The following is a 25003-nucleotide window of genomic DNA, read 5'->3' on the forward strand; positions in this document are numbered from 1 at the left end:
CTGATCAACGCGTCGTCGTCGACAACAACTTTACGTCTTTACAGTCTTTTCCACTGTTCCCACTAGGCGATTCAATTCGTCCACTTTCACGTGAAGGTTGAAACATCACCGCGCGATACCGCCATGGCAGTCAAATAATTCGGATTCGATCAGCGTTCCCAATCCGCACAAACTAACGGTTGAAGCAGCTGGGACAATTGCGGCGGAACGTCGTTCTTGGACTTGTCTGGAGGTAACTTATCCCTTGATCGAGTGTTCTGGTTGTCACAATCTAACATGCGAGTACAGCTACGCAACGCTATCTACGAGCGCTTCATCGATCTTACTCCAACGACCGAGGACGTTGCCAACTTAGGTCTGGTTAACTAACAGATTCATGCTAAATTTGGCACGCTCTACCTATACTCCGGCAACGTCAAAGTTCCGCTAAACTGCATCAACCACGTCTCAAACATCTTTTTCCTCTACTACCCTAAGTTGGCCCTACAGAACGTTCCCTGCAGGTTCTAAGTAAGCATCAACCTATTTGAGTATTAGAACTAGTTGCTTAATCTGCTCAATGTCGTAGCCTGTATGGATTAATACTCGTTACTCGTTATTAAGTAGAACAAGGACATCGCCGAGATCGTTAAGATCCCAAAAGACATAGATGCCCAGAAACTTACGCGGATAACCTTCGTCACTCTTAAGCTGTACAAACTGCCACGCAACATTCGATTAGTCCTAATGCCCCGCATGGGCGATCGCCTGCTTATTATCGTCAAGAGCGACGTTACGGAAGAGCAGATCAACGAGTTGAGGTTCTACGCCGAATATAGCAACACCAAGGTCAAGATTATTTAGGAAGATAAGTCGGACAGTGATGACGGCGATGCAGAGAGCGAGAAGAAGGATTCGGACAACTATGAAGACCTTTGGGCTGGCGAGGATGACGAAGTAGACTGGGACGAGGATGATTCGGAGGGTAGTGAGTAGAGTCGGCTCTACCGTTTAGCGCGTTTGGGTATGAGTTTTCGGATTTTGGCTAGCAAGATGAAGCGCATAGCGGCATGGAGCTTTTAGTCTGTAACACACCCTGGCTTTCACGGAAGGAGAGTGGATAGACGTGGCGCTCATGAAGAAGAAGACGCATTCCATAAGCTCAGCCAATCTCGAGATGAGATGAATGACAGGATCTCTTCGTGCCATCTCCTAGCTGTGTTCGCTCCTTGCACTTTCCTCACTCACCTAGATCTTTAGCGTGGTTTGGGCGCAGGCACAAACAAACGCTTCTTCGCACGCAACAACTTTTCTACTGATCCCCACACTACCTTCATAATCATTTGCTTCTTGGATGCGAATCAAGTGGCGTACTGCAATTGCGCGACTCCACGATGGCAACCAAGTAAGTCATGCCCAGAAGCCTTTCTTGAGGACCCAGACCACACACTGACACTCACAGCGCCGGAAGCCCTTGCCGTAGAAAGACGTTCCTCGACTTACCTGGAGGTGACATTTATGTACATTCTGTTGTTGCCGCAAACTAATATACAATATCATAGAACTGCGTAACAAGATTTACGAGCACTTCATGAACCTTAGACCATTGACTGGTGATGCTGCTAGTGTCGCCTGTATCAACCAGCAAATTCATGCCGAGTTCCTAACGCTTTACCTACATCGAATGTTCGAAAATGGAGTTGGGGTTTCATTTGAACATGTCCATGAGTTCCTCCACTCGTTCTTCGTCGCATATCCCGATTCGGCTCCTAAAGACGTCCCCTACAAGTTCGCGGTGGGACTCGGTGCCTCTAAATCCGACATCGAAGGCGTAACGCCTGCTTGGTCGCTCGATTTGCTCAAAGTCGTCTCAGTCATGCGTCATTACCCGCTGATTAACGTTGTATGGAAGTTGGTTGACGACTGCAAGGAGGCGGCGTTCCAGGATATAGAGGTTGCGTACACCGTGGCTGCTCTGAAAGAAATGAGTGCCAACCGATTCGAAGTGTTGGAATCTGCACACCTCTGCCTGTACGACAATGAGCTCTACAAAACGATCCCGTTCTCAGAGATCGAAGTAGAGGCTTGCCTGTCTCTCATGTTGAAGAAGGGTGCTACTAAGCAAGACGTCAAGAGCCTTGAGGCCTCAAAGTTCCGTTACGGAAGGGGAGGCATTGAAGTAGAGATCTATTGGGAAGGCAATTCTTGGGGAGCGGTACGCGGGTGGTCTTACCATGAATTACTGTGTTCAAGTAATGAGGAAGAAGGCTCAGAGAGCAGCGAAGATGACCACGAGAGCGAAGACCAGATCTTGTGTCTGTAATGGGGATGAGTATGAGACGATAGAGGGTCCATGCTGAGATGCTCGGAGCGGAACGCAGATGAGAGACTCTGATCTGCGAAATTAAGATTCCTTGATATCACAGTGCTATTCTCTTGTGCAGACGAGATAGCGGCGAGGTCAGTTTTGTCTGGAACAAACGCAGTTACGGTAATCATGCCCTTCAATCACATTGACCACCAATGTGAAAATTGTGTTATCAGCTAAATGTAAAGCTGGGCAGTTGTCTCGAGTCCGTGAACCTACTCTTCGAGAGAATCACCATCATTTCTCTCACTTGAATTCCTTAGCGTAGTCTTAGCAGAGGTGCAAGTACACCTCGCCGTTTATACCAACTTACTCACCTTGCTTACAACCCTCACTAAACATAACTTGCAATTGTCTGTTCCGACGAAACCTGCCCGGAAATCGAGCTAGTATCTTATACTGTCGCAATGACAACCAAGTAAGTTGTGCCCAATCAGCAGTCTGCATGAGCCTACACTAATCGAAGTGACAGACAACATCACCATGGTGGGAAGTCGCTCCTTGACTTGCCTGGAGGAAATTGCTACAATTCCTGCCTGATTTACTACCGCAGGCTAACACATGAGATGGCAGAACTGCGCAGGACCATCTACGAGCACTTCATCGACTTCGAAAGACACCCGTGTACCGGTAAGGCCATGAGGCTGCTCTGGATTAATCAGTAGATTCGCACTGAGTTCAGATCATTGTATCTAAGTAAGGGCAATGCTAAGGTTCATTTCGACAACGTTGCCGACTTCCTACGCACCCTTGTTCTCCCTCCTGCGAACTTGGTGCTCAATGACGTTGCTTGCAAGATCTGCGTGGAACTCTGCGAATGCGACTCCGAATGTAATTCTTGGGACCTCGACCTGTTTGAAGTCGTCTCGATCATGCGACGGTTTCCTCTGGTCAACATTCAATGGAACTTGGTCCCATTTGGTCACTCTAAGCGGTACAATGACATGAGTTTCGCTACCCTTGTTTCCACCCTGAAGAGAATGGATAATCGAGATTTTGAGAACTTATCTTCCGCCGCTCTTCTTCTTCATGATGAGCCATTTGGTGCAGTGTTTGAGATCACTCTGAAGAATTATTGTACGGAGCAAGATTTTAAGGATATCGAACTCAGAATTGGGGGACTTAAATATGAATGCGGGGGGATCATTGTGGATGTGAGAGAAAGATCAGGCATACTAGAAAGCAAACACAATGTCTCGGCGAGTGAGGAAGATGCGTAGGACTGTGGTAGGAGGGCAGTTCAAAATGTACAGTGCATATAGAGATCTGAGAGATTTTACGAGTAATCACGCTCCCAACTCATCCAACTAGCACAAACTGACGCATCACGTTACAGAACTGCGCAACGCCGAATTTGGGTCACTTTACCTGAGCCAGGGCAGTGCCACAGTGCCTTTTGACAGGATTATGCCCTGCCTTCGCCATACTATCCACCCTCTCGTCTACTACATGCAAAGGGACTATCCTTGCAGCTTTCGTGTAGAGCTCAACTGGAACGAGGTCTGTCGGCACGAGGGCTCATGGACACTCGATCTGCTTGCAGTCGTCTCATTCATGCGTAAATATCCTTTACTCAAATTTGAGTGGGACCTGAACCCTTTCGCCCGCTCTAGTCGCTCCACCCGCTCCGTCTGTCTCTACAAAATCAAAGAAGAACAAGAAGAATCCGACGAAGAAAACTCTGACGAAGGAGAATCTAAGGAAGCACAATCTGAGGGGCACAGTTTGGGGAAGAAGCTGACGAAGAAGTGTCCGAGGCAGAAGAGATTAAGGCGATTCCGAGCCATCCTGTTCTATTTAGGTTCAGTGTTGATGACATAGATATCGACGCGCCCTTGTCGATACTCAGGAAATTGGAGGACGGAATGCATGCGAAGTTGGCTTTTGTTGAGCTGTCCCTATCTCTCAGGCCCCCTTCTCCTGAGAAGCACATTACAGGTCTAGCAGCCTCTCTTGATATCACTTTGATGGATAATTGCACGAAACAAGACTTCGAAAACGTGGGACTTGGTATTGAATGTGGAGGCATCAAAGTGACTTTTGATATAGCCCATGAACCAGAAAGCGAATATAATGTCTCTGGGAGTAAGGAGGATGAATAGGACTTCACTGTAGTGGGTGGGGATTACGCAGGGAATAGTGCCAGGTAGAATGCAGAGCAATGTACGAGTAATGACTGTTCAGATTATGTGATGAGCTTGAGGACGTGAGAAATCAGCCCGCAGCTTAACGCCGGCCCAGTCGTCGATTTCTTAGGTTTAGCGTGGTCTTGGCGGGAGGCCTCATCTTGGACTTAGGTGCAAGTGTCGCTATACAAACACCATTCAGTCTTGTTTACGACACCTCTTCAACATCATCGAACCGCCGAACATCATAGCCAAGCCTCTTTGAAAGGCTGAATGTGGTTTCGCGATAATAGTATGGCCCGAGTTTGAGTCAAAGGCGTACTCCATTCCTCGTTGCGATAACAGTATGGCACTCAAGTATGTCAAAAGAGCTATGTAACATCGGAGCGCTAGTTGTTGAATATTGAACTTCGAAGCAGCGCACACTACCGCGACAGAGCAAATTTCCTTGATCTACCTGGAGGTACGAGGTCTTCAGATCCCGTAATTTAGCTGCCCCGGCTGATTTCAGGTCCTCCATACAGAGCTACGCAACGCCATATACACGTACTTCCTCCTTCTAAAACCAGATTCTACCGACGCCATCAATCTCGTCAATACTCATGAGCAAGTCCACGATGAGTTCGCGCCTCTGTTCATGTCTCCGTCCAATAGGCTATGCAATTTCGCCGTTGATTTCCGAGAACTGAACAATTACCTGCACGTCTTCTTCATAAAGCGCCCGCATGCCAGTCCACAAACGATCAACCGTCACGTCTTCATAAGCCTCCGCGCCTACGGGATCGGTGAAGAACGGAAAATTGACCTTCTTCGATTGGTCAAAGTCCTGAAGGAATTCCCTTCATTCAGAATGAACTTCCACCCAGGGCGCATAAGGAATGTCCTCATCACGTCTTACATGGTGGAAGAGATACGCTCCGCGGTGTTGGTCTTGAGAAACATGGACACGCGAAAAGCCGAAAGAGTGGTCTCCGCCGAGCTTGAAATCTTCATGCCGAATGAGAATCAGAGAGAGGCCAAGATGCGACCGGCGGTATTCGTCAACATTACTGGAAAAAGACGAGCTGAGAAGGTGTCGTGGAATAGTCGTTTGCGGCCCAGACGGCAGGAACATGTGGGTAATGGTCTTACTGAACTTGGATTCACCGCCAACTTCAAGCTCCTTAAGGTGCGGATCACCTGGGAAGACTGATTCACGATTGCGGCGTGATGAGCTGGGCAGCGCGGGAAGCTGTAGAGCCTTCGTCGTTGTGTGGTACGTGCCCATCACCTACCCGTCTTCCCAAATAGCAAACAGCCCTACTATTCCGAAAGTCTTGATTCTAAATCATTCTGCTCTTCTCTAGTCTCGCTCTTGCGCCGCTTCTACCGATGCGCTATGAGTGTCGATGTAATCGAGAGGTGACTGAGTTGCTTTCCCAACTGTGGAATTCATAGATGCGAGTACGCAAACCCATGAACGAACCTGGTATCTCAATCTAAGAATGAACGACCGTGTACTCACGACCATGTTCTCGAACCCAAGTTCCGACCTCGGCGATAATGCGCAGAGCTCACAGCGCGCCACGCATCACCGCTCCTCCGATCACACTGCATGCTGCACGCTGCAGGGTGTTTATCGAACAACGCCAACACCAGCTATCGTGAACTAGCGGGTATTGATACCACGAAGCTAGTCCTGCACCTGATGACCTTCTGGCAAGCTTCCGGTTCGTCCGTTGGGCATTAGAATACCCAGCCGATGGTCAAAGCGTGCCAACGTACCTCGCCAATTCATGCCGCGAAGAGCGAACGAGGACATACCTTGAAGAAGGGGCATACGTAAGAAAGAGGCTGAACACGAGAGTCAGCTTCCAGAAACCCCTCTTCTAGAGGCATAACCGTGCACAACACCACGTGAACAGAGCTGATCTCAGCATCCCCCTCATCCGCATAATGCCCGCTCCCTTCGTACACCCCCAAAGTCTCGCACCCTTACTCCCCCGAATCGGCGATGCAAACGGTCAAGCGCCCAGACCATCTCTCATCAACGCACCCACGGCAGAATGACGAAGAACCTCGCAGCAAGTGGATAAAAAGAGAGAAATCGAAGCGAACGCCAGCATGTTGATTTAGGTCAAACGTCACAGGTACCGTGATGTGGGCCAATGGGCTTGCTAGCGCAGACGGCTACTAACCCCACAAACATGCAGGTGGGCCGTGCTAACCGGATGCGGGGCTAGGCACGTGGATTGTGGTTTTGGGACCACGGGGTATGGAGGGTTGACGTCGGTCGGTCGGTCGGTCGCTATTGTTGCTGCGTTGGTTTGCTGGCGTTTCCGAGGGGTTATAAGAAGGGTTGCGTACGCTCGTGGTGTCCGTGAGCTGGTACTTGAGGCTTTTAGGCTTCTGCTTCTGGAATTCTACAGTATCGAAGCTTTCGTTCGGTATCTGAGTAGCTTTGTTTGTTGTATCAATTCCACGTCATTCCTGTTAGTTTCCGCGGACCCTGAGTCTCGCGTGGTACTCACCGACCTTCCTCCCTGCAGTGCACGTGTGGGGCTGATCCTCCTTCTTTACTGGGGCCACGGAGCTGCTGTGACGCCCAAGGGTCTGTATTTCTCTTGTCTTGTTGAGGAGGAAGTCATAAGAAGACTGTCAGCAAAATCTGTGCTGCCTTCTTTGTTCAATTTCCACGTCTTCAATTTTCTAGGTACCTACAGGGCGTTCATCCAACAACATCACCTTAATACCCAACATGGTCGATCCACACAACCTCACGACAACAGCCCTACACCCATCTTACGAATCCACCATACCACCACCCCACCCAAGCATGTTCACAGAAACCCACATCCACATGCTCATCGCAACCCTTGCCCTCCTCCTCCCCACCCTAACAGCCCTCTACATCCACAAAGACTACTGCGCCTTCCTCTCCCTAGGTCCCGGCGGCACTCCAGCCACACCTTTGGGCTACCTAAAGATCAAACTTCTCTCTTTAATCTGCCTGCGCGACCCCCTCCGCCCCATCGCCATACCACCACACTTCCGGCCGCAAAAAGGTTACTTCACCGCCGACGCGTTGCCCACTCGCAAAGGCACGAAACCGCTCATTCGCGGTATCGCGCCGCAAAGGCAGCAGACGCAGAAAAGCGGGCAGGAGATTTATGGGTGTTTGGTAAGCAAAATCAAGGGTCTTGCGAGGGATCCAAGGAATCGGTTGTTGGAGCGCACGAGCTGTTTTGAGAAGCATAGTTCAGGGTTGTTCACCAGTGTACCGATTACGAGGACGTGTGGAGGGGAAATCTGTCATGCGCATCCCAGTGACGGATCGATGCATATGACGTTGCATCCTGCGGATGCGAATCTCCTAATCACAATGGGCTGGGGGGAGAGACATCCGCTCGCGAGGGGGGGTTGGTGTAGGAAGTTTGTGCCGAGAGAGTTCATGCTGGTGTATGCGCCCAGGGATGAGGCGGAGGTGGAGGTTGTGGCAAAGGTTATTGCGGCGGGGATTTGGTGGGTTAGTGGTGTTGATGTTGATGGTGATAAGGAGGGGCCGAGGAGGAAGAGTAAGGATGTTGCAGATATTGGGAGGGAGATGGAGGGGAAGGAGTGTTGGGCTTGTAGAGTGAATGGGTGTGGAGGGAAGCAGGTTGAGAAGATGACGAGCGAGGCGTGAGGGAAGGATTAGAGGGGAATGGCTTGATGGAACAGATTGACTGGGATTGCTGGTTTTGCTCGTTCAAGCATGGCGTCTGGGTTTTTTGCGCATTCGGGACACGGCATTGGATATCGAGACTGGGCATTCGGGTGATGGACGATGGAGACAACGGCAGTCGACACAAAATTATGTTTGGTATCGAATCTGGAGCTTATCGTGACGACTTGCGCGCTCGAAGTGTCCCACAGGTGCGCGTTGCCCATATACCACGCCCTCAACCTTCCGCTGGAACTCTTTAACCCAAATCTCCCCCGCTGTCCTACAACCATCTACTGTTTCCCACCCTGCCTAACCCACTCCTCATACTCTTTCCTCTTCCCCTTAACATCCCAGAACCCCTTCCTCCCCTCACCCTTCCCACCAATTCCGCCATCCAGACCCAAAAACGCATACGGGTCGCCTTCACTCAAAACCTCTTCACCCTCTTTTGTGTAGTAGCCCTCGCCGTGTCGTCCTTCTTGCGAGATCTGGCCCGCCCATTGCGCGTATTGTATTGGCTTCAGCGGCGCGAACGATATAACGATGCCAAGGGAGAGGATGAGAATGGAAGTGAGGAGTTCGAGCGAGATGTCGAGGGGGAGGGGTGTGGATGCGAAGGTTGCGGTGTGTTCGTGGGTCGAGTAGACACTGGTGGGGGTTAGTTTGTGGTAAGAAGTGTGCAATGATGCTCATGTGACTCTCTGTTTGAGGATATGGAGACGTGAGCTACGTGTACACGTACGCATGTGTGAGGAAGAGCGCGCCGATGCCGTTGAGGGCCGTTCCTAAGATGGCCATTGCGAGATTCGGTGGACCGTGTGCGGCTTGTTGATGCTTGTCACGTCGGCGTTAGTCGGTTGTAAGTTGATATTTACAGGGTCTCGTGACCGACGTGTCGATGGTGTGGATAGAATGCGGGTGGGCTGGTGGAGGTCGGCGTTCGTGATGCGAAGCGACGAGCTTCACTTTTGCTTGGCACCAACATGTAATCTGCCCGCAGAGCGTGGAGTCCGCAACACCACGACACTCATCCAATCAATTATCAACTATACCTCTTCAACAACGTCAATCACCCCGCCAACACTAGCAGAACATAGACCGTAGTACGATATCTAGGCTACAGTCTGTAAAAGGCACATTGCCTTCTTCATCGAGCCAAAGGCCGCATAAAAGCGCTCATGCGCGCTCACTTCGCTTGCGGGAGAATCAGCAAGGATGCTAAGGCAGCAATATATGTGGCTCCACCGTTGGATTCCTGAAGATTATCGCCTTTTATGTCCGCATTAACTGCGTCCGGAGAAGAGGTCGGAGAATACGGTCTCCGACACCATGTACGGGAATTTCGTTCGGAGCAGCATCGTACTGCGTCGGCTTTGTGTAGCAATAGTAATATAAAAAACGAACATGCCCGGAAGGATAGACCCGGTTGTCATTCAGCTGATATCGTTGCCTTTCAAAGATATTGCCTACTCTTCTCTACCCACGGACCCCATTCTCTTGTCCTACTGCATTGTGCGTGCGTTCAAGTACTAGTACTTCATCAAAGCAACTCTCTGGTCCTACCATCGCAGAGATGTCTACCACACAACCCCCTCTAAACATCCTTATCGTCGGCGCAGGCGTCTGCGGCCCCGTCCTCGCCCTCATACTCCAACGCAGCAATCCTCTTCACACCATCACAATTATAGAACGGTACCCCACGCTCCGCACAGGCGGCCAGCAAATCGATCTAAAAGCCCAAGGCATCCCCATCATGAAGAAACTAGGTCTCCTCGAAACACTGCGCCCCTACTGTGTCCATGAAAGCGGCATGGAGTTTGTTGATCGGAATGGCAAGAGTTTGATGCAGTTTGGTGTTATGGCTGCAGAGGGGGAACGGGGGTCGTTGGCGCTGACGAATGAGTTTGAGTTTATGAGAGGAGATTTTGTGAAGATGATCTACGATATCAGTCTACAGGAGAGGGAAGCGTTGGATGCGCAAGGCTACAGTGGGAGTCTGAAATACGTCTTTGGGACGACTATCACTGCACTCTGCCCAGACCCAACAACAGGCACACCAAAAACAACAGTGACATTCTCCAACGGCTCAACATCCTCCTTCGACCTCATCGTCGCCGCAGATGGCCAATCCTCACGAACCCGTCGTCTCGCCTTCAGCCAAGAAACCAGCGACGCCTCCTTCAGATCCCTAAACATCCACGCCGCATACTACAACATCCCGCGCCTGTCCTCAGAAAACAGTCTCGCACGCATCTACTTCGGTCCGCAAAACCGCATGGTGATGACCCGCACGGGTGATCGTCCCGTCACACAAGTCTACCTCTTCCTCTTGAGGAACAACCAGGAACGGGGGAGTCGCATGAAGGATACGTATAAGAAGCCAGCAGCTGAGCAGAAAACTGTTTGGAGCGAGGAATATGGTGATGCGGGGTGGGAGTGTCCGCGGTTTCTGAAGGGTTTGGAAGGGGTGAAGGATTTCTATGCAACCGAGATTGGGCAGGTCAAGATGCCGGAGCAGCAATTGCACAAAGACCGGGTTGTCCTACTCGGAGACGCTGGGTATTGTCCCTCTGCTTTCACGGGTATGGGGACCACACTGTCGCTCATCGGCGCGTATGTCCTCGCTGGTGAACTGGCGCGGTGTGGCAGTGATGTTGATGCGGCGCTGGACGCGTATCAGGAGGAGATGAAGCAGCCAGTTGAGGAGTGTCAGAAACTGGGGGCGTTGGTGGAGGATTGGAGGTTCTTTCCTGAGTCGGTTTGGGGGATTTGGGTCGTGGGCTGGGTGCTTTGGTCGATTTCGACGATGAGGGTGGATAAGGTGCTGGGATGGTTTGCGGGGTGGTTGCCGGAGGGGAAGGAGAAGAGGTGGGAGTTGCCGGAGTATGAGAACTTGAACCTGAGGGCGCCGAAGACGGAGTGAGATGGAGTGGGAGGAAGATGGATGTTGATGCCGTGACAGGTGTTGTAAGGTTGTGGCGGGCGGAGTTTGTACTGTATGCATGCGCTACGATGCGACGACAGCAATCCCGACTCATATTATGAATGATGTAACACGATCGCGCCAGTAGTATTTGCCCCGTCGTTTTCAAGAAGGTGATCCGAACGCGACACATAACGACTCATGTCTTCTTCTGCCCAGATAGTCTCTTCCTCGCTCTTCGCCACCTTGATGTACCACCTCCGCGATCAAGCAAGATGTCTATCGCCTGATGCATCTCTCTTTTTCTCTCCTCAAACTCATCATTCCAGATTCCTGGGTTTTCAAAACGCTGTATAAATACTTCCCACTTTTTTGCATCGAGCCCGCCTAGCAAGCGAGAAGCATATAATAGGTTCTCTCTTGGTAGCGTGAGTCCTGTGATACGAACGTAGCTGGCAAGGTTGAAAAGCACGGCAAATTCAAAAAAACTTTTGACAGTTCCTTTGAGTTTCCGGGGCACGATATCGTCGTATACAGCCGGATAGATCCCCGCAGTACGTCCGACTTCGTCTAGAAACTTGACTGGGCAAATGTTGAGCCGCTGTTCTAGCCGCAGTGCGTAGTCGACGCAAGATAGGAATTGGGAGGTCTTGGTGCTGATGGTCTCGACGACGGTCTTAAATAGACCTAGTTGACCGTTGGCCCAGTGCCATTCAGGATCGAATGCATCATGTCCGGTGTTGTCGAGTATGATGTTCCATGTTCGTTGGGATCGAACAAAGTCTTTGGCTATCCGGTGCGTCCAGATAACATGAGATACTGTTAGTGGTCAGATGTGACCTAATTTGTGATAGAACTTCAACTTACCCTTCGAAAGTCCAGCTCTTGAACTTCTGCTCTGGCTCTCTGTCTCTAGAAAGCCTCTGCTTCGAGAAATGAGCCGACGATTCATCATTTCGAGACGCTCGAATATCTCATTGTCTGACAGCGGTCGGGCCTCGTTCCTCAATGTCGCGTCATCATTGTTGCCATCCGCAAACCATAGCTCGAGCAGAAGAGGCCGCGGTTTTATCGTCATCAAACGGAGAAGTTCCGACGCGTGCTTCAGATGCTCCGTGTCCAGACGCCCGAGAAGTTTGGTGAATAGTTGCTCTAGTCCAGATGGTACTGTCTCGAGCCGAGCAATGAGACTGCCTATGCGGGCTGTAGGCGACAGATCATCAAGCAACAACTGCGCCACGATGTATGCCCAGAGAAAGACACCAGCTGCCTTCTTAGCTATACCTTTGACCAGTTCAGTAGCGCGACTGAGATCCGTTTTGCTGAGCTTGTCGTATACTTGCGACCCTGACAGTGAGGCCGCGACGTAATTGTAGATATCCTGGCGATTCAAGAGTTCAAGGCGTAGACAAGGCTGACCTGCAAAAGCGCGAAGAAGCTCTGGTGACGATCGGCTGGCAATACAGACCTTGACATGTGGATATTTGGCTATGTCTTTGATCAATTGAAGAATGTCTTTCAGGCCACCTTCGAGTTCGTCTAGGCCATCGATAGTGAAGAAGAACGATCTTGATTTGCTAGGCGTTGAGATCATTGCGAAGAAGGCCTGACGCAACTCAAGCCATGTAAAAGGTTGTCTACCTCCACCAGAAGCAAGGAATTGTTGCCAGCGGTGATGAAATACCTGGACCAGCGTCTCCGTGTTGCCTTTGAGCGCAGAGTGGATCAAGGTTCGTAGAAGCCCGCTACGCGATTTTTGCATGTCGTTGCCCAGACTAGAGAAGAAAAAGCTCCCTTTGATGAGTATCGTTCCCTTGGCCCAGGCGCGCAGGTGAGCGGTGGTGCAACGGTGACTAGACACGAATTTCATCAGCGTACTCTTCCCAGTACCCGGCTTGCTACTGATCCAATACGTATTACTGCAACCTGTTGCAGTGAGCCACCGAGGAAAGGAGTCGAAGTCACCAGTAGCGGACTGATCGGGACTTGCATCGAATATCCATTCCGAGGTCCCTGGGTGTGCAATAGCAATCGCCTTGTATCGATCGTGCAGACCAGTGAAATACAAGCGCGCCAACGTCAAGCTGGCAAAACGGCGTTCCATATCATTGCTTACGACGGATTTCTCGAATTCATTTGAAAATGCCGAGACATCGACCGTTTCCGTAGTTTTCCAATCGTGATGCGCGATAGACCGGAGTAGGAGTATGTCGGGTCCTGTAGTTCCGTCCGCCGGAATCTGTGTTTTCTCTGAATGAACTGAATGCCGTCGAACCGCATGCTGTCTATGATCTGGGTCAATATGTGATCGTACTGGTGACATCTCACTGACCGGAGCGAGGCGAGCAGAGCGACATCTACTTGCTTACGAATAGAGCCAAGTTTATCCGCAAGATCACATATCGTCTTCTGACTGTAGTACAAGTTCAGAACGCTGCGTAGTCCTTGTGCTAGTACTGTCCGCTCGTCCACGTCGTTGTTGCGCTTCGCCTGATCCAGTGTGGCCTGTAAGAGCCTTGCCCTGCCCCCACCATCTTTCGCCAGTGCAATCAGTTGCGCATCTGCAATTTCCTGATCAGGAGATATGTGTGACTTGTAGTATACTCGCCGTGCCTTTTCAAGTTGTTGTAATAAGTCGCCGAGATTAGCGATGGCGTCATCGAGCAGTGTAGCCTCTCCTAGGGTGGTGCCGGTGGGTTTGTATGTTTTGCCCACTTTGTCCTTTTGGATCACTTTCGTCGAAACGTCAATCAATTGTATGACAGCTGAAGCCAGTGACACAGCCATCAGAGGCTCCATGGATGTGCGAGGTGTTACAGAGCGACATTGTGTATGCGGTCAGGCAGGATAGAGAATGACGGCTAAGGCGGCAGAAGATTGTGTTCACGCGCTTCGCTAAGGCATCTGGCATCCTTTAGCTCAGCCATGATGGTGTAGTCCACCAGTCAGTATGAAGGAAGGGCGTGATGATAACAACGGCTTGCTTTTCTGCTGCTACCCGGTGTCCCTCAAGTAAATCCATGCCGTTGTTAGTCATCCCAATGACGTGCAAGGTTTTGATGGCAGGGGCATGGCTTGCCAAATGTGGGAATTCAATTCGAAGACTGTGACCAAGAAGGAAATAAGCTAGAAGGCATGTGAAGACGGAATAGGGTTTGGGAGTGGAGAGCGGTGAAAGACCCGCAGCCGTGGTTCACGCTATGCGAACTCGTCTTTTCTAGCCTTGCGGACCGCCGAGGTGGGCCGTGCGCTAGGTAAGCTTTCCCAGAGTGTCGCTGATTGCACGTCACTCCACAACGCCCGACCATGGCCGAGTACTGGAAATCAACAGTAAGTCAGACCAAGACTGGCAAGCGCATCATGCACTAACACAAATGCAGCCAAAATACTGGTGCAAGTTCTGCTCCACATTTGTGAAGGACACCAAATTCGAACGCGCGCAACACGAAGCGACCGGCCGCCATCAGGGCAATATCCAGCGCAGCCTCAAGGGGCTCCATCGCGAACAAGAGAATGAAAAGCGCAACCAGGCGCGTGCACAAGCAGAAGTCGCACGTCTAAATGGTCTCGTGCCATCTGCATCCACGCCTTCCGTCGCAACCGGCGTAGGCGGCAAACCTACATACGAGAAGAAACCACAACAGAAGGCGACAGTAGACGATAGAAAACGGCAATGGGAGCAGTTAGCCGCCATGGGTGTGGCGCTTCCTGCGGCCGCAAGAGGCGACATGGCGATAGCAGGTGAATGGAAGACGGTCAAGGAAGAAGTCGTGGGAGAAGTGACGGAAGACGGAGAGTTCAAGGCGACGTCGCTGAACAAGGGCGTACGGAAGAGGCAGCTTGACGAGGATGAGGAGGAACGGGAGGCCGCTGGTGAAATCATTACGAAACGGAAGGGTTGGGGACATACCTACAAGAGTTTCCCAGGCAGCAAGGGCGGTGACGACGATATCGAGAGTTTGCTCGGGAAGAAAAAGCCGCAAGCCGAGGTCAAGAAGGAGAAACAAGAGGATGGGGTGAAAGCTGAAGCTGAAGAAGACAACGACACGACAACACTGCAAGATATACCTACGGCCGAGGAAGCGGAGGCGAGAGCTGCCGAGACTGTTGTCAAGAAAGAAGAAGATGCGCCAGCTGCACCAGCTGTGGTATTCAAGAAGAGGAAGAAGGCGAAATGAAGGGCATGACCAGCGATACAACCCACAGTATCTGCACTCGCCGCTCACGCTGCTACGCTCCTCGTCCCGAAACTCGCGTATTCAAGCTTCAACTTGGATCCCCGTCCATAGCAGACTTTCTCAATAAGCTTAGGGAAGCCTCAGATGAGTTTTGCCGATAAGGATGGACATGCGCATGCAGCAGGATATCATCACTGACCACCACAAGGGTCTGAGTGACTACCTGGATGACCATGCTGATTAGAAAACAGCCGCATATAGTTAGTGAAGTACTGTCTTCAGGTGTCTTTGTGAAGGAGCAACCAATGGCGGAGCGGAGAGTGCAAAGTAGGAACTTGGGACGTTTACCTCTCAGAATCAGCGAGACCAAGGTGAAGGAACACCAAGCTCACCGTGCTATCACAGTACATGCCATACTCCAAATACTTTTGATGTTTGATTGTCTCCACAACCATGAGCCGCTTGTTTAACGTCCACTTTTCGATCGGCGCATGCACCTAAACCTTAAACCCCTGCCCAAACGTCTGCCAAGTAGCGTCAACCGCGAGATCGCGTCGCCAACACCAGACAACTGTCGCGCTCCACCAGAACGTGCGCCTCAACCACCAACTCTCCACCACTGCACCTAGCACTCCCAATACTACTTTCATGGTCGCGCATTAGCATGATTAAATTGCTAGCAACACCCACGCGACCATGCATCTCATTAAACCACAGTGGTTGACACATCCCGGTGGGTGCACCTCCGCGCATACATGCCCTTTTCTATTAGCATCCTGCTGACAAGTACCTCTATTAGGCGAACAAAAAGATTTTGAAGTATACAGCTGCCACGTATCCCCTGATGGATCGCGCCTGGCCACGGCCGCCGGAGGTTCGTCAACCCACCCTCGATTCCCACGCGATGCGCTGCACCGTAGAACAACGCTGACACACATCTATAGATGGATACGTACGTGTCTGGTCTACCGAAGCCATTCTGAATTCCAACGACCCCTCGTATACGAAGCCGAAGCAGCTCGCGGCTGTCAGCAACCATTCAGGCACCATACACGCGGTCCGCTTCTCTTCCAACGGCAAATACCTGGCGTCTGGCGCAGACGACAAGATAGTGTGTGTCTATGCGCTCGACAAGAATGCGCCGACACATACAGCATTTGGTGGGTATACGTTAGGCAGGTACAAGGGACGTAGGCTGATAGAATTACAGGATCGAACGAACCGCCGCCCGTCGAGAATTGGCGCGTCATTCGTCGCCTGATAGGACACGACAACGACGTACAAGATCTCGGCTGGTCATTTGACTCGTCGATTCTGGTGTCGGTCGGATTGGACTCGAAAGTGGTAGTCTGGTCTGGGCATTCTTTCGAAAAGCTGAAGACGCTATCAAATCACCAGAGTCACGTCAAAGGCATAACATTTGACCCTGCCAACAAATACTTCGCAACTGCCAGCGATGATCGCACCATCAAAGTCTACCGATTCAATTCCCCGCCCCCGAACGCTTCGCAGCAAGACCAGGTCAACAACTTCGTCCTGGACCACACCATTACCGCACCCTTCCAAACTTCCCCACTCACCACATACTTCCGTCGCTGCTCATGGTCACCCGACGGTGCACACATCGCCGCTGCAAACGCTACAAATGGGCCAGTCAGCTCCGTCGCTATTCTTGCGCGTGGAACCTGGGATGGAGACATCAGTCTGGTCGGCCACGAAGGGCCCGTTGAAGTAACCTCTTTCTCTCCAAGGTTGTTCTACCGGGATGAGCCAAGGCCAGAAAAAGACGGAACTATCAACCAGCCGACTGTTACTATTGTCGCCTGCGCCGGACAGGACAAATGCCTGAGTGTATGGAATACGAGCTTCCCCAGGCCATTCATGATCTCGCAAGAGTTGGCTAGCAAATCCATCTCCGACTTATCATGGTCACCAAACGGAGAGACGCTATACGCAACGAGCTTGGACGGCAGCATAATGACTCTTGTTTTCGAACCCGGAGAACTCGGCTACCCAGCGACATTTGCGGAAAACGAGAAGACACTCGCTAAGTTCGGTGCCGGCAGAAGAGTTGGTATCATCGAGGGTACAGACGCGCTACTTCTGGAAGAGAGCAGTAAGAGTGGGGAACTGAAGGGTGTTCAGGGCAGGATGGGTGCACTAATGGGCGACGGAGGTGCCGTTCAACCACCGACCATCACGAACGGCACCAACGGCGTCACCCCCTCAACAAACCTTACCAACGGATCGGGTGCCGCAGCACCACCACAGGCTCCGGCTGAGCCACCCCCAGACGTGAGGGTCGAGAAGCTCAAGCAAAGAGTAACTGTCACCAAGGATGGCAAGAAGCGTATAGCACCTATGCTCATGTCATCTTCGTCTGGTGTTGGCGAATCTTCGTTACCTCAAACACAGCTTCTTTCTGCGACGACAACCTCAGGGGGCAGAAGTGACAACCCCCACAATATCCTAGATCTGTCAAAGCCATACGATGGATTTCCAAAAGGCGGACTTGCATCCATGCTGATAGGGAACAAGCGGAAATTCGCCGAGATCGAAGGCGATGAGGACCGGCAAGTGGAAAAGAGACTGGCTGGTTCAGTGAAGCCTGGAGGTGCAGCAATTGTGCTAAACAGCGAGAATGGTCTTATTCCTCCCGCTGCTGCAGCTTCTAAGAACAACGAACTGACAGAGCCTCCAAAAGTCCTAAGACCGGCCATCGTCAACCCTTCCATGGCCCTCGCTCAGGTACGGTTAGCCGTGCCGAAAGTGAGAAGCGTCATCGTGCGGACTATGGATGGCAGCGAGCCACCGCAAAGTGGTGTTGATGCCAACACAGGCAAGGCGGAAATACCAGACACAGTCGTTCTAGAAGCGCGTAATGCCAGCGGACCATCACGGACGGGACGGCCACAAGATCACGATCCTACACGGTTGACATGCACTAGCAAAGGACAATCACTTTGGCAAGATTTTCTACCAAAGGCCGTGCTCTTAGTGACTGGCAACACAAACTTATTCGCAGCAGCATGCGAAGATGGATCAGTATACGCATGGACGCCAGCCGGCCGGCGAACGCTGAACGCCATGGTCCTCGAAGCTCAATCTGTCATCATGGACTGCCGTGGCTGGTGGCTAATGTGCATAACAGCAGTTGGCATGTGCTACGTCTGGAACCTCAAGACGATGTCTGCACCTCACCCACCCATCTCCCTAGCACCCATCCTTGACGTTGCAGCCTACGCCCAAGGACCACACCTCACCCGGTCCCCCGGTATCGTCTTCGCCCGTCTAAACTCAGCAGGCCGCATCACAGTAGCCATGTCCAACGGCGAGGGCTACGCCTACAACCCCGATATGTACATCTGGCAACGCATATCCGAGCCCTGGTGGGGCGTCACAAGTCAGTACTGGAACTCCACCGATTCCTCCGTCGGCAACATTCGGTCTTCACAAGAGAAGAACGCTGCACCGAAAGAAAAAGACGACCAGGTCTCAATGGAGAACATCTCAGCAGGCATCATCCCCGCTCTCGAGCGCAACACAACGAACCAATCCCTCCTCCAAGGTCGTGCCTTCCACCTCCAGCGTCTCATCAAGATCCTCGTCTCTGCGGAAGGCTACGAGACTTTTGAGAGCTCTGCTAGTGTCGCGCATCTTGAGAACCGTGTCGCTGCTGCCCGTACACTGGGTGCAAGGGAAGAATTCAAAATCTACCTCACCATGTACGTCAAGCGTCTCGGTGCCGAAGGTCTCAAGGGCAAGATCGAAGAGCTCCTACGCAGTCTGATGGGTAGTCTCGTATCGGAAGAGGAAGAAGGCATTGACGAACAAGAAGAGGCAATGAAGGAGCCCGAGGAGATTTGTGGATGGAAGAGGGAGGAGTTGCTCAAGGAAGCCGTGTTGATTCTAGGTAAGTTCCTTGTCTTTTCTACGACGTTGCCGGTTCAGTATGCTAATGTCCGATATAGGTAAACACCGCGACCTCCAGCGTATAACGGTCCCCTACGCACGGCTTCTTGGCATCGTGGCCGAGGGCCAGCGTCAGGATGACCAGGCTATGATCACGGACATGTAGCCATCCTCTCTTTCTCTCATTTGTTGATTCACTTCATCCTTGTACTAAAAGCATCACTATGGCGACACAAGGTGGCTTGAGGGTCCGGTAACACGTCAGGCGTCCATCGGCGTTCGTGGTAAAGATGGTATCGTATGTGTTTTGTTTTTTTTTGGAAAGGAGTGGATATCACGTAATTGTAGAACATTTCTTGGCAACGGAACGGAGCGAGAAGTAATCTGTAAGCGATTGCGATCGTCCTTGTAGAGAATGGGATAGGTTAGGATGCTGTTTCGGGCCCGATTGTTCTGTGTACAGGCAGGCATGAGTCGTGTATTAGTTGTTCAAGTCACGCTGCACAGGCACATCAACGTACAGCTCCCCCACAGTCAACCCCAGGCCACCCTCCCCATTCCGCCCACTCCCCTTCTCCCACATCATCCCCAAACCCCTCTCAACATCCCTCGCAAACAAGAAATCCGCTCTAAACCCACTTTCCTCACGTGCATCCGGCGTCACAGTCCCGCTCCAAAGCCTCGTCCGTTCCACCGGCCACCCCTCCTCATCAACCTCCATCTCTTCAATCTGCACAATGCGCTCAGCTAAGATGCGGTACTGCTCCGGATCCCAGAGCCCTTCACGGGGTAGATTGCGAGAAAGTAGCGCGATGGCTTCGCGGCGGATGGCGGGGTGGCGGCAGCGGAGGGCAGCGAAGTATAAAGCAGGGACTAAGGATGTGTCGAATGTGAAGTTTGCTGCGGCGTTTAGACGGTGGGCTTGTGGGCGTGAAGGTATTGCGACGGTCATGGCGTTAATGAGGAGGGTCGCGTGGTAGATAATGGCTTTGAAGCTGTTGAGATGCGCATCGAATGATGTTTGGCGTGCGGAGTGCACACACGCGGTTGCTGTGTAGGTCGCGTAGTATCCTATCTTCAGCGCACTAATACAACGTTTGTCTTCTTCAGACAGGTTCCTCGAGCTTTCGAACGCAAGTAGAGCTTCAGACCACGTGCAATGACAAGACAAAACTTGTACTTGTCTCTCGAGATCTGATGCGGACGGCTTTTGGCCTTGGAATATCTTGATAGCCATGTTGCGCGCCAAAAGAATCGATGCGTTGCGTAGCTCGCAGTACGCAAAGCGTGCTTCGCGTATACTAGTAAAGCCTGTCATGTGCGATCCCTGGAGCGGAGAGTCGAGGAAAGCAAATTCCGTGTCGACGTCTATGCCATGTAGTAGCGTGGATATCAGACCCTGGGTGAATACAGGTACAAGCGTTTTCTCAATCAGATCTAGAGGTCCACTAGCCCCGTTGCGTACCAGTTTTGTAAGGTATAAGGATGATGAGGCAACAGCGTGGTTCCTCCGCAGCTCAGAAACGATACGAAGACCATTCCGCATGTGAAGCAGTGCGTGTTGTGTCTCTGCTCGGAGAAACTCTATACATGCGAAGAGAAGGCAAGTCACCAGCCCCATTTCTGGTGCGTATGATGCGTCGGTCATGCGTGTTACAAGGCTTTTGATGGCTTTGTTGTAATAGAGACAAAACTGTCGACTGTTCTGTTCGTCTTGTGCTGCGGCGAGTTGATGTGCATGTGCTGAGCTGCCGCATTGCTGTTGGTTCAGATAAGCAAGGGCTATCATGGCGTTGCGGACGGCGGGCTCGGCATGTGCCATTTGGAGCACTATCCCACACCAGAAATCGGTGTCGAACCTGCCGGATAGCATTGGCCCGACGCAGTGATAGTAGAACTCGATGTGGTGTACGTTGTCGCACTCGGATAATGGTGAAAGCGCATGTTTGGGGCTATTTGAAGATTCGAGTGCGTAGCTGATGATGCTGGTCTGATAATCATGCTTTGGTTGACTGTATCCGTCGCATTTACGGCCGGTGCATGTACATCTACAGGAGTAAACATCGTGGTCTTTGAGTCTACGTACGAGGAAGCTTGCCTGCTTACTTGAGGCAATAAGGGCGCTTCTCATCACACTTTACGCGACGTTTCCTGGCGTGTGTTGGCAAGTTTACTCTCGAGTGACGACTAAGGCGTGGTCATACTTGCAGGTTTTGCATCCTGTCTTGACCTTGGGGTTGTGCTTGCGAGGATGCTGGTTCGAAGCGACAATACTAGTAGACGACATGTTCGTCGCGCGCGGTCCGGAAAATTATCACATCCACTAGATGGCGATGCCATCGCGGAGTGTGATGAAGGTAGGTAGGGCGATAGCCATATCACGTCGATGTTGATGACACGAGATGGAAGGCTCCACAAAATCCGATAGGGCGTCGTAGCCGCTGCGCGCCTTGACTCTTTTGGCAGGAACGGGCGTCCACGCTATCATGCTCGAGTACCGACATACATGCTTCAAATGATCGCATGCATCTCCCGAATAGGCAGCTTCCTCAAGATCGTGACGTGTAAACGCAGGAAAGGTGTATTGCCGTTCCCCATCAGCGCGCATGATCTAGCGTGTCCCATTGTGGGGTAAACCTCTCCACGCGGCGGTACCCCTCTCGTACCTACAAAAGCCATGACGGTATCGCACGCCCTACGAAGATCCGGAACATTCAACGTTTTAAGAGCAAGAACTCAAGCATTCTTTGAAAGTCCCGTTTCCTTCTTCCCAGTAAACAATCAACGATCCTCTCATATCCGCAACATGAACACCCTACAAGAAGCAAGCCGGATATACAAGGCCTTCCAGAAAGGAGGGCCGACTTTCGGAGGATGGCAGGTGAACAACACCCTACATGACTTTTTCGTTGGTATAGATGCCAATAACTTGTTAGATGCTTCCCGGAACAAACCACGCTCGGGCAATTGCCCGTTCAGGCGTCGACTGGATATGCGTCGACACCGAACACGGCAACATCAACGACAGCCAGATGCACGAGGCCGTAACCGCCATAGCCCACGCTGGCGTAAGCCCGCTCGTTCGCATCGCCGCTAACGAACCCTGGATGGTAAAACGTAAGTTACCTTTGACACCTACGCCTCCGTTTCAAGATCTCCAGATGAAATCTAACATCCCCCAGGCGCCCTTGACAGCGGCGCCCACGGCGTCATAGTCCCGCTCATCTACACCGTAGACGACGCCAAGAAACTCGTCTCCTCCGCAAAATTCCCCCCAGAAGGAACCCGCGGCTTCGGTTCCCCCCTACCCACCCAATGTTTCTCAAACGAACCACTCACCTACTACCTGCGCCACGCAAACACCTCGCTCCTCACAATCGTGCAGATAGAAACCGCGTCGGCACTAGCCTGCTGTCGGGAAATTGCCGCCTTGCCCGGCGTCGACTGTTTGCTGATCGGACCCTTTGATCTCGGCAATAACATTGGTCATCCTATTTTGACTCCACAGATGGATAAGGAGCTGGAAGACGCGATTGAGACGATCAAAGAGACGGCGCATGCGGAGGGGAAGAAGGTGGCTATGTATTGCAACTCGGGGGAGGATGCGAGGGGGTATGTGGAGAGAGGGTTTGATATGGTAAGTGTGTTGACGGATCAGATGGGTATTACGGGGGCGTTTGAGAGAAGTCTGGGGGTTGCGAGTGGGAAGGTGGAGGGGAGTGGGGTTAAGGGGGTTAAGGGGTATGATGGCAAGTAGATGCGGAAGCGATATATTGAAGTGTTGATCCTGTAATGGAATGTCTACTTGAGACACCATGTTCTTGTATTAGAAGTACGATAGAGGCTGTGATGCTGTCGCAAAAGACGATTTGTATTTGCTGTAGATGGGTGTCGGAGGTCGCGAAGATGTGGCGTGATGGCACTCAAGCTAAAGCTACTGTAGAGCACGTATACCCCTCACAGATCTGAGCGTGTATCCTTCGGGTCACGCTCTCCGTGTCTGACGAGACGATGTGTCGTCCTTAGCGCATATGGCTCGATAGAGTACCTATTTGCCGCCTGCCGGAATCGATTCGATGGAATCCCGTAGCAAACGATATTATCGATCCAATCTTGGTCCCACTGCTCGTCGCTCCAATCTTTGCGTTCGAAGAAAAACACATCTGGATCCCAGAGCTCACCTACGTCTCCTTCAAACTTGACGACTGACGAGCCTTCTACTATCTCGCGGATCATCTTTGCAAAGTTCGTAGGGAGAGCCAAGCAGAAATAGTAATCCAGCCTATGTGACCTAGGAGGTGGGTCCTCTTTCAGAAGCCGATATTGCTCGAGTCGCGCTTCCTGTGTAGCCGCAGCGTACTTGATTAATTTCCAGATCTCGGAGATCTCTGGGGTCGAGCCATTAATGACTAAGCTGAAGGAGTGGGGTGACATCCCGCATGAAGATAGCTCATAGGCCTCTTCGATCCAAGGAATCCGTACCCAGAAACATTCCGTAGGTTTCAGCCAGTCAACTTCGAGATCGGGATTGAATGTATCGAACCATATGAAGCCTTCCGGAAGTAGGTTGTCGAACAGATCGATGCACCTTTCTATGTGAAGATTTGGGTTCTCAAGACAGAAAGGAATTAGGCCGCGGGCATGGAGTTCAGGCCGAGATACCGACTTGAAGTCTTCGTTCCGCAGCTGCTATCAGGTGGGTATTCATACCCGGAAAGTATAAGATACCCTCGTCGGTCATGGGAAGCTGAGTGTCGGTTTCGCCGGGAAGGCAGATAAGGGCTTCAAGCTTTGCCAGCTCGTCATCGTCCGGCATTGCCCATGGCTCGGGCTCCCAAGAATATACATCGTGCAGTGCGCCTTCGACAAAATTGTTTATTTGCGATTCACCTGGGAACCTGTCGATGGGACACAGTCTCGCACCAGATGTCTCGCCAGCAAGCCTCGCAAACTCCGGACCGTTACGCTTTCTTGCACGAAGTAGTGCGTATTGGAGAGCCCTGTCGAATGCGCCGACAGCTAATTCGCCTTCGTCGCCAGGACCTTCAGAAGCTCACAAAAAGTCGCACTGTTCCGCCACTGATCGTTGCAAAGGCTCTCTGAACAAAGCTTTGACAGATGGGTAGCGAGTATAGAGATCAAGGAAGTCGTCGTGTTGTAGCAGATCAAACACCTGAATCAGCATTCTTCGTTTCTGACGTTCAGTGTACCGAAGTACTAGGGTAGATAACGTCAGTGAGAGAACGGTGAGAGTTCGTGAGTGGATGCAGACTTACTGCGTTTGAAGCGGCCTGCTCGAGAGCGCAAGCCCATATAGGAACACCCGTCGTTGTGAGAGAGATGGGTACTGAAATGTATCTTCCTAAATACCATGGACTTCAGCTCTTCATGGGCAATTCTACAGGCGATGACAAGACCCAGACGGACCGTTTGTTTTGGCTCAGTCGTGTAGAGCATCTTCCCAGTCTCACTGCAGTAATGGTAACCATTGTCGCCTTCTCCTAGAGCGTAGTATCCATAGATGATATCTCGAATCTCGCGGGATAGCCGGAAGAGCGGGAATTGCGTCTGACCAGAGTAGTATTCGTTCGCGGGGTTGTCATAAAGGGGAAGCCATTCCAATAAGCGAACTTCTTGGACGTCATGGTTAGAGAAAGAGATATCGCTACGAGATCAGAGGTTTATGTAGTGTGCTGCATCACGAGATCCATTGAGTATGGCTGCACTCACATTCCAAAACAGAAGAGCAGATACTGGTACTCGTGGGCCTTCATTGACCCTCGCCGATCAGTAGTTGGCTACGCGCGCCGTGACTCACAGTATTGCATCACC

The 25003-nt window shown here is 51.5% G+C and overlaps 11 protein-coding genes across 11 annotated transcripts; 7 read left to right on the forward strand and 4 right to left on the reverse strand.

The window, feature by feature from the left end:
- Window positions 1-276: 276 nt before the first annotated feature.
- BKA58DRAFT_405152 (uncharacterized protein) lies at window positions 277-2302 on the forward strand (the record flags this gene model as incomplete). Its single annotated transcript, XM_046171892.1, has 4 exons — window positions 277-355; window positions 878-967; window positions 1256-1384; window positions 1542-2302. The coding sequence occupies 4 exons, from the start codon at window positions 277-279 to the stop codon at window positions 2300-2302; spliced, it is 1059 nt and encodes a 352-aa protein (XP_046021109.1).
- Window positions 2303-4819: 2517 nt separating this feature from the next.
- Window positions 4820-5665, forward strand: BKA58DRAFT_443464 (uncharacterized protein; the record flags this gene model as incomplete). Its single annotated transcript, XM_046173982.1, has 3 exons — window positions 4820-4830; window positions 4893-4936; window positions 4998-5665. 3 exons carry the CDS (start codon window positions 4820-4822, stop codon window positions 5663-5665), a joined length of 723 nt encoding a protein of 240 aa, XP_046021110.1.
- Window positions 5666-7288: 1623 nt separating this feature from the next.
- Window positions 7289-8137, forward strand: BKA58DRAFT_414107 (uncharacterized protein; the record flags this gene model as incomplete). The annotated part of the gene is made up of 1 exon (XM_046172464.1): window positions 7289-8137. One exon carries the CDS (start codon window positions 7289-7291, stop codon window positions 8135-8137), a length of 849 nt encoding a protein of 282 aa, XP_046021111.1.
- A 155-nt stretch (window positions 8138-8292) lies between these two features.
- Window positions 8293-9343, reverse strand: BKA58DRAFT_38170 (magnesium transporter). Its single transcript, XM_046170031.1, has 2 exons — window positions 8901-9343; window positions 8293-8806 (listed from the first exon to the last, which is right to left on the reverse strand). The coding sequence occupies exons 1-2, from the start codon at window positions 8954-8956 to the stop codon at window positions 8449-8451; spliced, it is 414 nt and encodes a 137-aa protein (XP_046021112.1). The 5' UTR covers window positions 8957-9343; the 3' UTR covers window positions 8293-8448.
- On the forward strand, window positions 9318-11180 carry BKA58DRAFT_38128 (uncharacterized protein). The gene has a single exon (XM_046169997.1). The coding sequence runs from the start codon at window positions 9732-9734 to the stop codon at window positions 11079-11081; it is 1350 nt and encodes a 449-aa protein (XP_046021113.1). The 5' UTR covers window positions 9318-9731; the 3' UTR covers window positions 11082-11180.
- BKA58DRAFT_38117 (uncharacterized protein) lies at window positions 11181-14026 on the reverse strand. The gene is made up of 3 exons (XM_046169982.1): window positions 13414-14026; window positions 11949-13366; window positions 11181-11900 (listed from the first exon to the last, which is right to left on the reverse strand). The coding sequence occupies exons 1-3, from the start codon at window positions 13878-13880 to the stop codon at window positions 11281-11283; spliced, it is 2505 nt and encodes an 834-aa protein (XP_046021114.1). The 5' UTR covers window positions 13881-14026; the 3' UTR covers window positions 11181-11280.
- A 353-nt stretch (window positions 14027-14379) lies between these two features.
- Window positions 14380-15704, forward strand: BKA58DRAFT_423800 (U1 zinc finger domain-containing protein). Its single transcript, XM_046172876.1, has 2 exons — window positions 14380-14411; window positions 14462-15704. The coding sequence occupies exons 1-2, from the start codon at window positions 14388-14390 to the stop codon at window positions 15257-15259; spliced, it is 822 nt and encodes a 273-aa protein (XP_046021115.1). The 5' UTR covers window positions 14380-14387; the 3' UTR covers window positions 15260-15704.
- A 22-nt stretch (window positions 15705-15726) lies between these two features.
- Window positions 15727-19495, forward strand: BKA58DRAFT_38183 (TUP1-like enhancer of split-domain-containing protein). Its single transcript, XM_046170044.1, has 5 exons — window positions 15727-15992; window positions 16059-16133; window positions 16204-16419; window positions 16470-19172; window positions 19231-19495. Exons 1-5 carry the CDS (start codon window positions 15956-15958, stop codon window positions 19335-19337), a joined length of 3138 nt encoding a protein of 1045 aa, XP_046021116.1. The 5' UTR covers window positions 15727-15955; the 3' UTR covers window positions 19338-19495.
- Window positions 19186-21632, reverse strand: BKA58DRAFT_38190 (uncharacterized protein). Its single transcript, XM_046170054.1, has one exon. It carries the CDS (start codon window positions 21300-21302, stop codon window positions 19653-19655), a length of 1650 nt encoding a protein of 549 aa, XP_046021117.1. The 5' UTR covers window positions 21303-21632; the 3' UTR covers window positions 19186-19652.
- A 345-nt stretch (window positions 21633-21977) lies between these two features.
- On the forward strand, window positions 21978-22928 carry BKA58DRAFT_323817 (Pyruvate/Phosphoenolpyruvate kinase-like domain-containing protein; the record flags this gene model as incomplete). Its single annotated transcript, XM_046167932.1, has 3 exons — window positions 21978-22052; window positions 22108-22288; window positions 22354-22928. The coding sequence occupies 3 exons, from the start codon at window positions 21978-21980 to the stop codon at window positions 22926-22928; spliced, it is 831 nt and encodes a 276-aa protein (XP_046021118.1).
- Window positions 22880-24356, reverse strand: BKA58DRAFT_431829 (uncharacterized protein; the record flags this gene model as incomplete). Its single annotated transcript, XM_046173108.1, has 4 exons — window positions 22880-23844; window positions 23882-24061; window positions 24095-24171; window positions 24229-24356. 4 exons carry the CDS (start codon window positions 24354-24356, stop codon window positions 23129-23131), a joined length of 1101 nt encoding a protein of 366 aa, XP_046021119.1. The 3' UTR covers window positions 22880-23128.
- Between the last annotated feature and the right edge of the window lie 647 nt (window positions 24357-25003).

The sequence above is a fragment of the Alternaria rosae genome (assembly GCF_020736505.1).
Source record: "Alternaria rosae strain MPI-PUGE-AT-0040 chromosome Unknown BKA58scaffold_10, whole genome shotgun sequence".
Lineage (NCBI taxonomy): Eukaryota > Fungi > Ascomycota > Dothideomycetes > Pleosporales > Pleosporaceae > Alternaria > Alternaria rosae.